Source organism: Apus apus, chromosome 10 (assembly GCF_020740795.1).
Source record: "Apus apus isolate bApuApu2 chromosome 10, bApuApu2.pri.cur, whole genome shotgun sequence".
Taxonomy (NCBI): Eukaryota; Metazoa; Chordata; class Aves; order Apodiformes; family Apodidae; genus Apus; species Apus apus.
The window spans coordinates 11,152,236-11,166,464 of record NC_067291.1 but is presented as its reverse complement, the minus strand read 5'-3'; the positions used below and the strand labels follow the sequence as shown (position 1 = coordinate 11,166,464).

General features: G+C 43.0%; 1 protein-coding gene across 2 annotated transcripts in view; it reads right to left on the bottom strand.

Moving 5' to 3' along the window:
* The window catches only part of TRPM7 (transient receptor potential cation channel subfamily M member 7), a 57,946-nt gene extending 44,293 nt beyond the window's left edge, over positions 1-13,653 (bottom strand). Inside the window, exon 1 of one of the 2 annotated variants that reach the window (XM_051628186.1) lies at positions 13,404-13,653. In XM_051628186.1, the coding sequence (XP_051484146.1) occupies positions 13,404-13,406 (3 nt within the window). In that variant the 5' untranslated portion in view covers positions 13,407-13,653. The remainder of the gene's footprint in view (positions 1-13,403) is intronic. The other variant, XM_051628187.1, reaches the window with a different exon arrangement.
* Between the last annotated feature and the right edge of the window lie 576 nt (positions 13,654-14,229).

The following is a 14,229-nucleotide window of genomic DNA, read 5'->3' as shown; positions in this document are numbered from 1 at the left end:
TTTTAATTATATTGAGTCACCAATACAAACCAATGCCAAATCTCTTACATCTTCAAGCACACATCCTACTTCTCCTCCTTACCTACAGCAACACAGATGTCTAGTCTGCATCCTCTCCAGCCTCTCAACACCAAGGATTTCACTGCAGTCTGTAGTCATTCTAATTTTACCCTGGATGCCTATTGCAAGTCTACACACCCTCTGAAAAAAGCCCAGCAGGAAGGCAGAGCCAGCATGGCTACTCACCAACATGCAACACCTTTTTCAGCAGGTCAAATAATTTCTGCAGCTATCAAGGATGGCCTCTCAGCTTGGTCCTTTCCGCAGGGACCGAAGGGGCGCACTGCATGGCTGCTAAAACCTCTGCCCTTCGCAGCTCACCAGATTTACTCCACAGGAAAGAATTAGTTTGGTTCATATCCCACACTTCTGGCGACAGCTGGGCTTACCTCACACATGCCACACAGCGTGTATGAACAGACAATCCTATGAACTCCAGGTTTATTTTTGGAAGTAACAAGGCTTGGGGCACACTATCAGGGGTTAAACAATTCACACAGCCTGGATCCATCGACTGTCTTCCTCAAGACACTTAAGAGTCCCTTCCCCATCACATAGGGAATACAAACCACACATGTGAGAAAGGAGTTAGTGATGCTCACCTCTGGAAATACAGCAGTAGGAAAGGGCTCTGCCATCAGCCAAATAATTAATCCTACCCTAGATTTGCTTCCGATTTGTTCCCACATGAAAAAAAGCTCAGCTCTGGCAGTTGCTACTCATACACAGCATACGGGCTGTGAGGTCACCTATGACCAAGGATATATTTTGGCTTTACTTGAGCTGCAGATTTAAAGAAGGTCCTTCCTTTTTGGTTCATAAGGTGCATGAACATATGATTAATGTATTACATGCTGAAGTACTTTACAACTACCAAAGCAAGCTGGAAGGCTGGATGTTGTTTGTCTTGCTCTACCACTTCCTTAGGCTATTTCATTTACAGATCTGACTTAAAAATTTTTCATGTCATATGTAGAAAGGTACTTCTGTATCATCACAGCAAAGATTTTGGTACCTGCTAACTGAAGTAAGCTATTATTAACATGCTAGAGCAATGGAAACTTGTTATCACTAAGGGATTTTTTACATAGCTAGCCTCAGACAACCCTCTGAATATCTAAGAAAAAAAAAAAACAAACACAAAAAATACAGTGAAAAAAACAAGAAGCCTTATGCCTGCATTTAAATTACTATAGATCAATAACATTTCACTGAATAGAATGTGTGAGACAGAAAAGCAAGAGAGCATACTAGGGGGCATATGAAATAGGTGACAGCACCAGACTACTGCTAAGGATGACAAAATTTCACCTAACTTCTCTTTATACAAAGTATCAAGGAATACCAATTCACTTTTATAACCAAAACTACTAATAATAGGAAAGGGGCCTGTCAACATGCAAAAAAGGACCACCTGAAACAAATTTGGAGTTTTCTTCACTTAAACAGTGAATACCACAAAAAAATCACTTTGTATAAGCTATGTATGTCATCTTAGATCAGCAAATTAATATTAGGCTGTTTCCAAATATTAAAATATCAGCATTCGAACTGATGTCTAAGGGAGACAGAAGTTAGTCATACAACCCTTGAACTGCCTTCACTTCTTTGATAAGGGAAATACATGCATCACTCATGGACAGAACTGCAGAGGTGTGATGGGGTACATTGCTTTAAATCCTGTTCCCTATATGCTCCCCACCTGTACACATGTGCACACCAGTGTGACAGTATTTGCTAGCTACAGTGGGGGAACCTAACATTTTGGCCAACTGTCTACAGGGACCAGAGTTCCTGGGGGGTTAGAATATGATGTAAAACAGGAGGATGAGCTGGGAGAAAAACAAATGAGCCAAACCAAAAATTTTCTGTAGTATAGTTCACCCACTGTAAAATTACAAAGACTTAAGCATTTTTTAATTCAGCCCACTAACAAAGAGCTACTGGATTCAGTTACACTTGCACTGCCTGTCAAGACAGAGAAGTAGCTTTCCTAACAGAGCTACCTAGGTCTGCAGTTGCTCAAGAGTGCATGCTGACTGCAGCCCTCACCTCCGGGCATAAGTACCCTGACAGCATTCTAGAGACATCCATGTACCTAAACTCCTGTTATCAGAAGATAAAAGTTCCCCACTAAAACTATTTAAGTAGTTTCTGTTTACTCTAGAAAAGTGCAAAGAAGAAACTTGACTGAGTTTACTTAGGCAAATGGGAAAGCAGCTAATTACTGTCTGAAATAATATATAATGCTTATTCAGGAACTTTTTAAAATTTCCACCTTCTGTTTTTGAGGGGAACAAAAAGTTGCTTGAGTTACTGTGCCTTATTTTGTTCATTTCTCATGAGGCTAGTTTTGCACAAAAATTGATCTATCCATCACAATCTGGTACTGCTGAAATATTCTTTTAAACTGATTTTCCCATTAGCACTCAACCATTTTATTATTAGCAAGTTTTTAAAGTCTCAACTATGCTCCTACATCTCTCATCATTAATGTCTCTTTTAAACATTATAGCCAGAGCTGTACCACCTACAGAACACGATGTATTGTGAGAGCCTAAAGCCATACATTTTATCTCCAAGTCAATACAGAGCCTGCTAAAATGTATCATTTTTCTGCACCATTTACCAAAAGCACCACAAAATTTTCTATCACACCGTCCTTCACATGCACACAGCATTTCTAATTAGGATACAAGCACAGACATCCTAATTCCTAACTACTGATTTAAACCTAGGTCTGGCTAGCTATAATGCAGAGGGAAACTGAAGAATGTCTTCTGCCATTTCTTTTACAGGGTTGCCTCAGCAAGCTCGAGTCCCCTAGCTGAGTATACAGATCTCAAACCATAAGCAGAAAGCTCTTAGGAAACACTTGCATAGACTTGAAATACTGATTCATCAAGTTGGACAATAACGACGAAAAAGCAGAATAATCTGCAGGGACAAAAAATCCCTTTTTGCTCCAACAGTGAAAATTAAACATATTTGATAATAAAAGGAAGATCAAGTCAAAGAAAAATATCTGAAATGTAAAGAAGAGATTCATACCAAATGACTGTTCACTAACTGAAAACATAAGGAAGCAACACAGGTAGTTCCCTGGGATGTACAATTTACTGTCTCAATCTTATCTCTTAATATTTTGTTTCTTGCACAATGATACAGGTATCCTCTACTTCAGCAAATCAAAGAACCTACAGTTTTTCAGCTGTCCCACCAAATGTTGACAAAGAATTTCAGGTTACCCAAAAAACTTAACTACCTGCAACGCGTCCATGTTAAATACCACAAGCTTGCCTAAACAATCACTCAGAAATTAAATACATTATTTTTACAAATAAAGTAAATTTTGTTGTTGCAGGATGGGGAACAATTAATTAAATTATATTGAGAGATCACAACACCACTTGCACTTCATAAATCTTTTCTGTTTATTATCATTTCTTCCAGTGTACTCACTTCCAGTAAAACTCACCAATGCTGAGTGGTATGTGGCACAAAGCCCTGCCTAAGCTGTACTGGACTTATTCATCAGGCTCCTCTCTGGCCCACTGGGGAAAAGGAGTGAAGACAGACTATCATTCTGAAGAAACAAAAGACAACAGTGAGGAGGTGGAGGTCCTGGCAACAGCAAAGCCCAGATACACAGGGGAAATATTTGCTTTAACAGACGCAATTCTTCAAATTATACAGTGAGGGTGCAGTCAGAAAAGACAAGTAAGTTACTGCTCTGCCCTTCTACCTGTTCTCCTGTCACTTCCCTCCTCCTACCGGCAGTTGTGCACTAGCCCTTTGGTGAACTGACTGAGCTCCCTAAACCAGGACAACATTATTTCCAAGAAAAAAAGACGAGGTGGCTCTGATGTCAGAAGGAACTGATTCAGATGCAAACTGAGCAGAAAACGAAGGCACAGTAAAGGAGCACATGGCTATGATCAGGGTGGGAACAAGGGAAGCAGGACATCCCCTTGGGTAGCAGTAGGATGCTGGGATAGCAAAACAGCTCATCTGATCTAACCATACTGTCAACGTACATCAAAATAATCCCCCCAAACTCACTTAACTGTAGGCATCCAGGAAAACACTAAAGATCTGTCACACAAAAAGGTATTCTTTTTAAGAACCTGTAGCCTGATGTTCAGGAAGGAAGCTAAGACAGTGGTACTCCTCAGAGAGCTGCCAATAAAGCAAGAACATATTGCCTAAGGTCGTATTTTAGGTGAGCAGATACCGTGGGTTTGAGAATAGCATCCATTCTCATCTGCCACTGAGGATGTTTTTTTCCTAATACATAGTTTAATTAAAACTCAACTAACTCCTAATGCATTAATTACAAAAGATTTTTCTTGTCCTACATGCAAGATCTTTACACTTGTCAGAAAAACTCTGAAAAATCCAGTAATGACACCCAAGAGGATAGTCAAGAAGACTAATCTTATCTTAGCACTGCTAATTTTTCTACATCCTCTCTACAGAGAGAAAAGAGCTGCTTTGAGTCCCCATCAGTCTCCACTAAGCAAGCCTAGGGACTCACTGCCTAATTAGCTTTTGTGAATAATCCTCCCCCTCTGCAAAGTCTACCTGTGTTCTGCAGATTGTCTACATGCACGTGACCTGAAAACATTCTTCTACAACCTGAAAACAGGCTTTTTCTGAAAACAGAAATGCTTCAGTGTTGCACGTTTTCTATACTAGAAAGCACAGCCCAAAGTCTACTGTATCGTACTACGATTATACTAGTACCAAGTATTTCTCTGGTGGGCTACAGAACACCAAGCACAAACAGACTGCTGCACTCAAACAATGACCAGTCTTCATCACCGCAGAACGTTCACCTGCTTGCTGGCAGCCCAAACCAGGACAAGGATGAGTGTTTTCAGCCCTCTTTCCCAATTTAAGCAACATAAAAATACCACATTGTTTCAATAATGCATTTGAAACAATTACAGAGAATTTAACAGTGATGAGCTCTTGAATTCTACATAAGGAGGGCAGGTTTATACAGAAAACTGCATGCACCCAAATACTGTTTTTCCTACAGCTGAAACCTTATAAAGAATTTTTCTGCCCAAGATTTTTGTCAAAGAAATCAATAATAAGGCAGACCAATTGCTTAATGAGGCAGAGGCATAAATCCTCATCAAGAACATTTCTGAAGTTGGCACAAATTAAAAGGACAAAGGTTAGTTAAGGCGATATTTCTGTTTTTCAATGCCTCTGGCTGCAAAGCCAGTTAATGCCAGTTTAAGAGGTTATGTCCATCCCAACCTCCACATCTTTGCTTAGTGCCCCTCACACAGGCCAAGGTAAGTGCTTGCAGGGCTGCCAGGTGGGGCAGTCTGCAGTATAACCCCATTAACATTTTCAGCAGCACAATTAAGGGGTCAGTTAACTACAGCTTGTGAAACCATGAGGAAGGAACCTCTTCCAACTAGATCTGCATCCAGAGGCATTGCAACACCAGATGATGCTGAGTTCCTAGAAAGTTGTCTAGAGTATTTGTCAGCTACGTTCATTCTCTGTCCCTAGTGCAAGATTATTACCATCAGCAGGAATTCCTTCAAGATCAATCACTCAGACTTTTTGGCCAGAAGATCACCCTCAGCCATGTACTATTCTAACGCCTTCAGATGAAGTTTTATTAAATTTGCTGTTCAACAGGATTCTGCAAACTACAGTTTAGACAATACTGCAGCCAGGGAACACAGGAGAAAAATGGTTAAGACTGACATTTAAAACATCGTTAACTGCACCTACTCTTGTAGATTAACTGATTTTTATAACTGAAGAGAAAGTTAATTAACAGTTGTATAATTACACAACTGGTATTCTTAGGCTCCAATCATGTGTCACTTAAGCACATGCATAATTTAATCTGTTCAGGTGACTGAAGTTATACCCCACTAAATACCTGCATGGACTAAATACCTGCATGATCACAGCAGCCACAGGAACAGGCTTTGAAAGGAAGCTGAGCTTTTTCAGACCGGGTCTACCACAAACCAGCATACCACATCGAGCTACAACACAAAGCCAATACACATTCTATTCTAACTATGCTGTACATTAGCATGGCCATCTTTGAATCTGGCCACATGGCTGCTGTGCTGAGCTCTATCACATACATTAGCAAAATGCAGCTTTGCTCTTTCCTACCCCAAAGAAACAGGATCAGCTTCTTGAGAAAGTTAACAGAAATGGGAATAGCACTGAAGAGCAAAGAAGCATAATGTTAAGAATATAAGAAAAAATTATCTGGAAATATTTTGATACGCCAGACAATTTACCAGCAGTGGATCATTTGCCAACAGAAATAACTTGATGGGAGAGGCCACACTCATCTTGATGCAGCTCAGCTCACAGACTGCAGTACCACATATTTGGTAAAAAAGTTACACCTGGTAGCACACATTCAGAAAAGGTAAACAAGAATTTAGATACAAGAGTGTCCAAGCATAGCTACTACATGCCTGCAGTACAATTAGACAAGGCCTGCTATGCAATTTGGTTTATATTCTGAAGAGGCTACAAGAACCTGGCTTGTGATGGTGCAGCTCCATCCAAGCCTGCAGGGCTTACACAGGGCTGTAAGACCTAGAAAACACTCGGGTAGAGTGGGTGATACACACTGTAACCAAACACTTACTAATATGATGGCACAAGTCAACTCTCAAGCACCTCAGAGCAGGCTTCCAAATCAGCTTCCCAGCTGATGTCAAGTTTGGGGTGCCACAATCCCATTTTCCTAAGCCTCTGTGTATTATCCCACCCTGTCTCACACCAGCACCAGCATTTCTGCAGTCACATGGAGAGCTAATTCAGGGAAATGACCAACAAACTAATTAATCCTAAAAAATATATAAATAATAATAATTATATATCTATAAAAAGTTATTAGATTTTAATTTAGATCCCCAAAAGAGTAACTGAGGACAGAGGGAAGCATAAAGGGATGGGTGGAAGGGTGACAGTCAGGGCTTAGATGAGTATAGACTGCATCACAATCACACCTTTGAGAAGATTTGGGAGCAGCCAGTGAAGATGCTATGGACTTGAACATCAACCCTCAAGCACTCCAGGTCAGTCTTGCCAATTATATTGTCAGTATAGAGAGTAACAGTGAGAAGACCTGGATTGCTAAGTAATACTAGTTCTAAAAGTGCCCCAAGTCTAGAAATGTTTAGGTAATAAATGCTTGTGAAATACAGTATTCCTAACAGAGCAACTAGAAATTCATTTGCAGAAGGCATAAATATAAATGTATTTATGTATTAAATTTAAATTTTAAATTTTAGCAGTCAAGTTTGTCAAGTCTGCCATTCACAAGAAACTGATTATCACTTTGCAGTGTTAGAAGAAAACCTTAGCAGGTATTAAGATAAGAATCGTCAGCCAGGGACATCTTGCAAAATTGCACCCAGCACAAGTCAGGGGACTACAATGTAAAAACATCGCTTCTCTCACTCTCTTAGCAAAGGTGACAGGAATCAAGTAGATAAGATTAAGAAAATAAGTATCTCTTTGGGTACAGTAAGTGGGAACAATGCACAGAACAAAGGCTGGTATTGAATTGCAATAACCATTGTGTTTAGACTGACTGAGCTGTAACAGACACTTTCGCAGGCTTTGAAAATTGGAGTTATATTGTGGTGAAAGACTGAACACCTCGACTACCTTAATTTAGAGCTGCAACAGAAAATATTCTCAAGCAGGAACCTGCTAGTTACAACAGCAAAAATACACTGCAGTAAGAACCCAAAAGGCTGTCAGTAAAAAATTTAAAATAATAAAAAAATATCAGCAAACCAGAACTTAACACATAAATCTCAGAAACTCTGAATTTTTTTTATAAATCTCATTTGATTAGTAGTAAACAAATAAAGGCAAAATCCAATAGCACTGGGAGTCATCCAGACCAGGCTTTGGGAATCATGATTAGGAAGCAAGAAGCCTGAAAGCTGCCACTCTTCCACTCAAAGAGGCCTCCTCAAATGGGTGCTATTACAATTACTAGCAGCAAGTCTAGACATTGATAAGATTCACACATGCATAATTTTCAGACAGACATTATATGCACACATCTACCTATACTCTTTGAAACTGTGTATTAGCCAGTTGCACACTCTTTGCAAAAGTCATGATGTGCATTTAAACAAAACAAGCACTTTATACTGGACTGTATCTGAATGTCAACTAGTGATTTCCATGGACAGGCTGAAGATTAAATAGCAATAAAGCTTTGCAGGGGGTTTACAATAGCTGTTTCTGAAGCTGGATCATCTTACAGAAATATCAGTTGTCAAACTACACACATTAAAGTACTAACTTTATTACTGAATTGGCCTGTAAAATTCCAGTTTTGCAGCTGTAGAAATAGCTATGCTAGCACACACATCAAATGCTATCCTCTTTCAGCTGATAAGAAATGAAACAAAGATGAGTTGGGATACACTTAACAAAGCAACTGCAGATTTGCCATGCACACAGACAGTTCAACCACTTCAGAAAATCCTATGAAAGAAAATGCATTAAATAGCCTGAGTTAAAATGAGTTTTTAAGAGCTTTTAAGAAAAAATATATTGCTCTTCATAACATAATTACTAAATAATCCACAACCTTAATGTTACTTTTACATTACTTTTTTAAAGACACAAATTCCCAGTATTAAGGTTAAATCCCAGCCTAACACCTCAGTAACATCCAAATTTTGTTTTAACTAAGGGGAAAAAATACATTCATTATAAATAAAGTTCAATCCAGCCTAATGTACTGTCAGTTTGTTACCACAATTTAAACCCTCCTTGGCAATCAAACACATTTCTATTTATCTTACAGACTCTTCAGACTTACAGACTATCAGGAAGAATTTTTGTACTGAGAGTGGCCAGGCACTGCAACAGCCTGCCCAGGGAGGTGGTCGAGTCACCATCTCAGGTGGTTTTCAAGGAAAATCTAGATGTGGCACTGTTATTGTTTGTTGGGTTTTGTTGTTGGTTTGTTGGACTCTGTGATCTTAAACGTTCTTTCCAACCACGATGATTCTGTGATTCCTACAACAGCCTCATACCATATGTTCTCAAACCATTTTCCACATTTAGATATTGTTCCTTTCAGAAAGCAGCTTTTCAGAACACTCAGCTCCACAATCAGCAACACAGTTATTTTTCTGCCTATACTTCCCATACACCTAGAACACTTTTCGCCCAATTCTTGGGAAGGAATTAAACCAACACAGCTGAGGATAAAAACGCTATTTATGACAGTTTCTCTAAATTTCACTATCCCATCAGAAGTTTACTGCCCTTTCCTTCTTGGAAATAAGAGGAATAAGAAATTTTCTCTGCTCACCTAACAGCATTTAGACAACCTGCACTGTCCTTCTGTACAAGAACTACAGTGGCTGGGGAAAAAAACAAACTTGAGCTGCACTGTGGTTCCAGCAACCTTGGTAGATTAAGAGAGTGGCTTACACCCCTGCTTTAAGGCGGCTCACATCCACTTGACATGCTAACCAAAACCTAGGGGTAAAGAAGGCTGAAAAAAAACTCACCATTCCTCAAAAAAATAGCATTCTTTCCATCAGCGCAATGGCTGTGGTGGAGACTGGTCTCCCAAACACTGCTGCTTGGGGCTGTGGTCCCATCCAGTTAGATGAAATTATTTGGGGTGCCGTGCAACACTGGATTTGTGACTGGCTGCCACCAAAAAGACCAGTCACACTCCTTCCCTCCTGCACAGCACTCCTGGTGCCCTGCTAATCCTTTCCTGAGCCAGATCAGGAAGCAAAGATTGCCAGTCCTAAAGTTTTGGAGGTTACTTTTCCTATTCTTCTAATAGATTAGCTTTCTACTACTTGAAATTAAACCAAACAAGAACATACACAACAACAAAATAAATAAAAGCTAAGCTTAAAGTAATAAAAATAACAGAAATCAATAATTAGTAGTGATCAAAAAATATGGGATTAAATCAAATAAAGGACAGCAACAAGACTTCAAAGAATACAATAAAGGAAAAATAAGGTTTCAGGCCAGAGGAAATTAAGAAAGTGCACAACAAACTTTCTTCAATTTTTACAACAGGTCAAGTCAGCATCACTGACTATTTTTTGTAGAAATTATAAAGCATTTAGACTTACTTGTCAGAGGCCACCACTACTCGCCAGTATCAGAGGTAGGAAGTGACATTACCTTTAATAATCATATAAGTATCTTATTCAAATACACACACAGAGTGAAATTATTCATTATTTTCTCTGCTGAAAAGCCAGCTGCCAGGGTTTCAACCAGTGAAACTAAAGTGCACCAAGACAGGATTATTCACATTAGAAACAAGAAACACGACCTCAAAGACAAACATCAGTTCTGGAAAACATTGATTTTACTGTCAGTTTGTCTTTAACAAAGTGGGATGAAAACCCAGAACTAATGTTACTTGTTTCAGCAAATTAACGTGGCACGCAGATATTGTGGCCAAAGTAGACATGGTTAAAGGAAACGAAGGATTCCAAAAGAAATAAAAATCTGTTAAAAAAAAAAAAAAAGACAAAGACATTTTTTCAGGTTAAATATACTGGCATGAGAAGTATCTTTCATTGTCTTGATTCTTCAAAGCATAAGCTACAATTTTAAAATCCAACCCCAAACCTTTAAAGACTGCAACTTCAAATTTGAGCTTGTTTCAGACAATATGCTGACAGTACCAGAAGTTAAGTAGAAGTGTCACTGCTAGTATAGCTATGTATTATACTCCTAATTAGGCTAATCAGGGTCTTTCTGGGAAAGAAAATGAAACTTGCTATGCAAACTCCTGCCAAGCACACAAATTGCAGACTATAAAAGCACCTGCCTGATCTCAAAAACACTTTTTTACAATCTTTGAGATTTATTTACAGAATTACTAACATGAAATTGACAAATCAATATGGCCAAACCCTATTGTGTTTGCATCAATTATTTAAGTGCAAAACAAAATTGGCTTATTTAGAAAATATTAATCTGTCATGACTGTCCACAAGGAGGGAACAGTTAATAGAATCGCACCTCACGAAGGGACATGAAAGAGAATCAGGAAAAGTTTGGGTGTTGGTGCAAAGCTTCCAGGAAAGGGAAGCACAGCAAGTGGCAAAGATAACTATGAGAAAAAGAGAGGGGTTTGGATGCTGCCATCTACTACCAGCAGAGCAGAGAAAGCAGGGCTGACGTGATAAGACAAAAAGGTAAAGCGGCAAGACTAGAGTAACACAGAGCCTCACAGGACAAGAAAAGAAGTGAAAGTTTAAAACACAGTAGAGTACCTCTATCCAAGATAATCCGGGGGGGTTGGGGGGGGAAGGTAGATGATCTGATAAGAGTATCTTTAGTGGGAGATAACTGTTAAATGTAAGGTGATGTTTCAAGGTGCCTTTGTATGACAAGTGAAAATTACCCTTCTGCTCAAGCAGAGCTCAAGCAAACAAAAAAAATAATCAAAGTAAAACATCAGGAAACTAAGGTACAAATAGTCCAAAGCCAGCCTAAACATTTCCACATGCACAAAGGCTTTTTCCCCCCACTTTAAATAGCAAAGTCAAGAACAGCCTCATACCAGAAGGTATGAAGGAGTATCTAGCAGACACTTATCTCACCCACACAGACACATTTAAAAAAAGACTGAACTCCCCAAATTGCCACACTTAACTACTCTTTAGAATAATTCCTGATTTAATGTTGGACACTACCCAGCAATTCTTCAAAATTGCTAAGTAGTCATGGAGCAGAGAGGAAGTTTTTAGCAAAATGAACTTGCATAGTGTCCTTTATTCAACTCAAGCCAAACACCTGTTAAACAGGGGTTTAAAAATATTCGATATACACATAGTAAGTATAAAACATTGCAAAAATGTTACATTGACAGAAAACCTGCAGAGCAATGATCAGTTTAAAAATCTATAGTGGTTAGAAACAATATGTAAATTTCTAGGTTATGTCAGGACCAATAAATACCATAAATAAACTTGGAAAAAAAAAAAGAAAACAGAAAAAAAGAAATACAAAAAAATCCAACCGGCCAAAAAAGCCCCAAACCACAAAACTAAAAAAAAACCCCACTTCAGTTGAGAAGAGCAAGTGCCACACAAGTGGGAGATGCCAAGTACTCGTTCGAGTCAGAACGGAAGGTTTTACTTTCAGCTTCTTTCTAGAAGAGTCCTGGATTTGCAGAGTCTGGAAAAAGCCCACATCCCTACACAGTTCACAGATACAGTCAGACATGGAAGATTCATGGGTATGAGTGCCTGTGGTTTTGAGCAATAGACTGTGAAATAGGACACACTCAAAATTAAATAAAGCATCTGACCAGTTCAAGCAGACTGTTGATATTTACCTTTACACTTCACATTTAATTTTATTTTCAAAATTATTTGAAAGCACTTGATACGACAGCTCACTCTAAATGCTGTAAACATTAATTAAAGAATTAACTTATAGACGTGAAGAACCAATTAGCGGTCAGAAGAAGGCCAGGGAATTAAAACTGTGTTTCCTTTGTAGAAGATTATAAACTCCTTTGTACATGACACGGTGTAGAAACTGTAGACATGGAACAGATAGATCATAAGAGAAAACCAGCTGCATCCCAGAGAACAACAGTCTCCCGTGTGAATTGTGGTACGAGGCAAAACCCTCCTGAAGGATGACGGCAGACTCGGAGAGCACTAACCCAAAGGCGAGGTCCCCAGGCGGAGCAGCCCCAGCCCCAGGACCCAGGGCGCTGCTCGGAGGCGCGCAGGGCACAGGGCGGCGGTGGCGGCCCCGCGGGCACCGCGCACCGGGCTCCGGAAAGGCCGGGCGGCGGCTCGGTCAGCCCGGCGGGGAGCCCGGGAGGGCAGGGCCCGCCGGGCCAGCAGGCTCCGGGGCTGGCGGACGCTGAGGGGGGAAGGCCGGGGCGCCCCGCCGGCCTCCCGGGGACGGGGCACCGTGCCTGGACGGGCCTGAGGCGCCCCAGCCCGCGTCTCCCCTTCCGCCCCGGAGGTGACAGCCCGGCCGGGTCCCTCCTCCCCGCCACCGGGGCACCCCGGACGGGGGAACGACCTCGGCGGCGAGAGGCGAGTTCGGGCGCCCGTGGGGCCGGGGCGGATCAAGGCGGCCGCGGCAGCCGGGACCCGGAGCAGCCGGCTGGGACAGGTCTGATCCGGCGGCCGGCGCCCCCGTCCCTACCCCCTCCCCGCCAGCGCAGCTCCCCGGCTCCCCCGCTTCCCGGGTTCCAGCTTCCCCGCTCCCCCGCCTCCCGGGTTCCCAGCTCCCCGGCTCCCCCGCTCCCCAGGTTCCCAGCTCCCCGGCTCCCCCGCCGCCGCCCTCACCATTCTCCTCAGGGCCGGGCTGGGTCTCGGCGCCGACTCTGGCTCTCCTCGCGCCGGGCAGCTCCTGCTCGTGGTTCGGCGTCGGTGGTGGCGGGGCCTGTCTCCATCTATCGGGGCTGAGCTCGGCAGCAGCGGAGGGCTGGGTGGGGAGAAGCCGGGCGAGGACAACGCTCCGGGGGCGAAGGAGAGAGCGGGGCGAGGAGGACGGCGCTGGCTCAGCTCCGCACCGGGACCCAGCGCTGGCGGCGGCCTCGGCCCGGCGGCTCTTTCTCATAATTGTGCGACTCAGCCGGCGAAGAGCCGCGGCGCTGCCGCGTCAGCGCGCACCGCCCCCGGGAGGAGCGGGGGGGAGGGCCGGGGGGCTCGGCGCGGCCCGCCCAGCGCGGCGGGGCCCCCGCACGGCCGGGGCGGGAGGGCCGGGCCGGGGGAGGCGGCGGGTTCGGCCTCTCTAACGGGAGGGGGGCAGGGGGTGTCCCCAGCAGCGTCCCGAAGTCCCTCGGAAAGGTGTAAGTGGGTGCCAGAGGGCGGGCGGCCGTGCCCCCTGTCTGCTGTTGGTGAGGGGGAAGCCGAAGAGACGTTAAAAACAGCTTCCCGGGACCGAACCCCGCCTGGCTGGAAACGCGTGGTTCAAAGAGGGAGGCTGTGCTCCCGGCAGCCTTGCCCCTCTCTCAGGACATCGGCCGCGGCACGGGGACTTTCACCTTCCCGGAGCCGGGGGCAGCGGGTGCCCGGGCCTGGGGCTGCGCTTCCCGCCCAGCGGATGCCGCCTCCGGCCGCGTCCCGCGAGTCCCGCCGGGAGCCCCGAGGGAGCAGCCCGGCCTGGCAG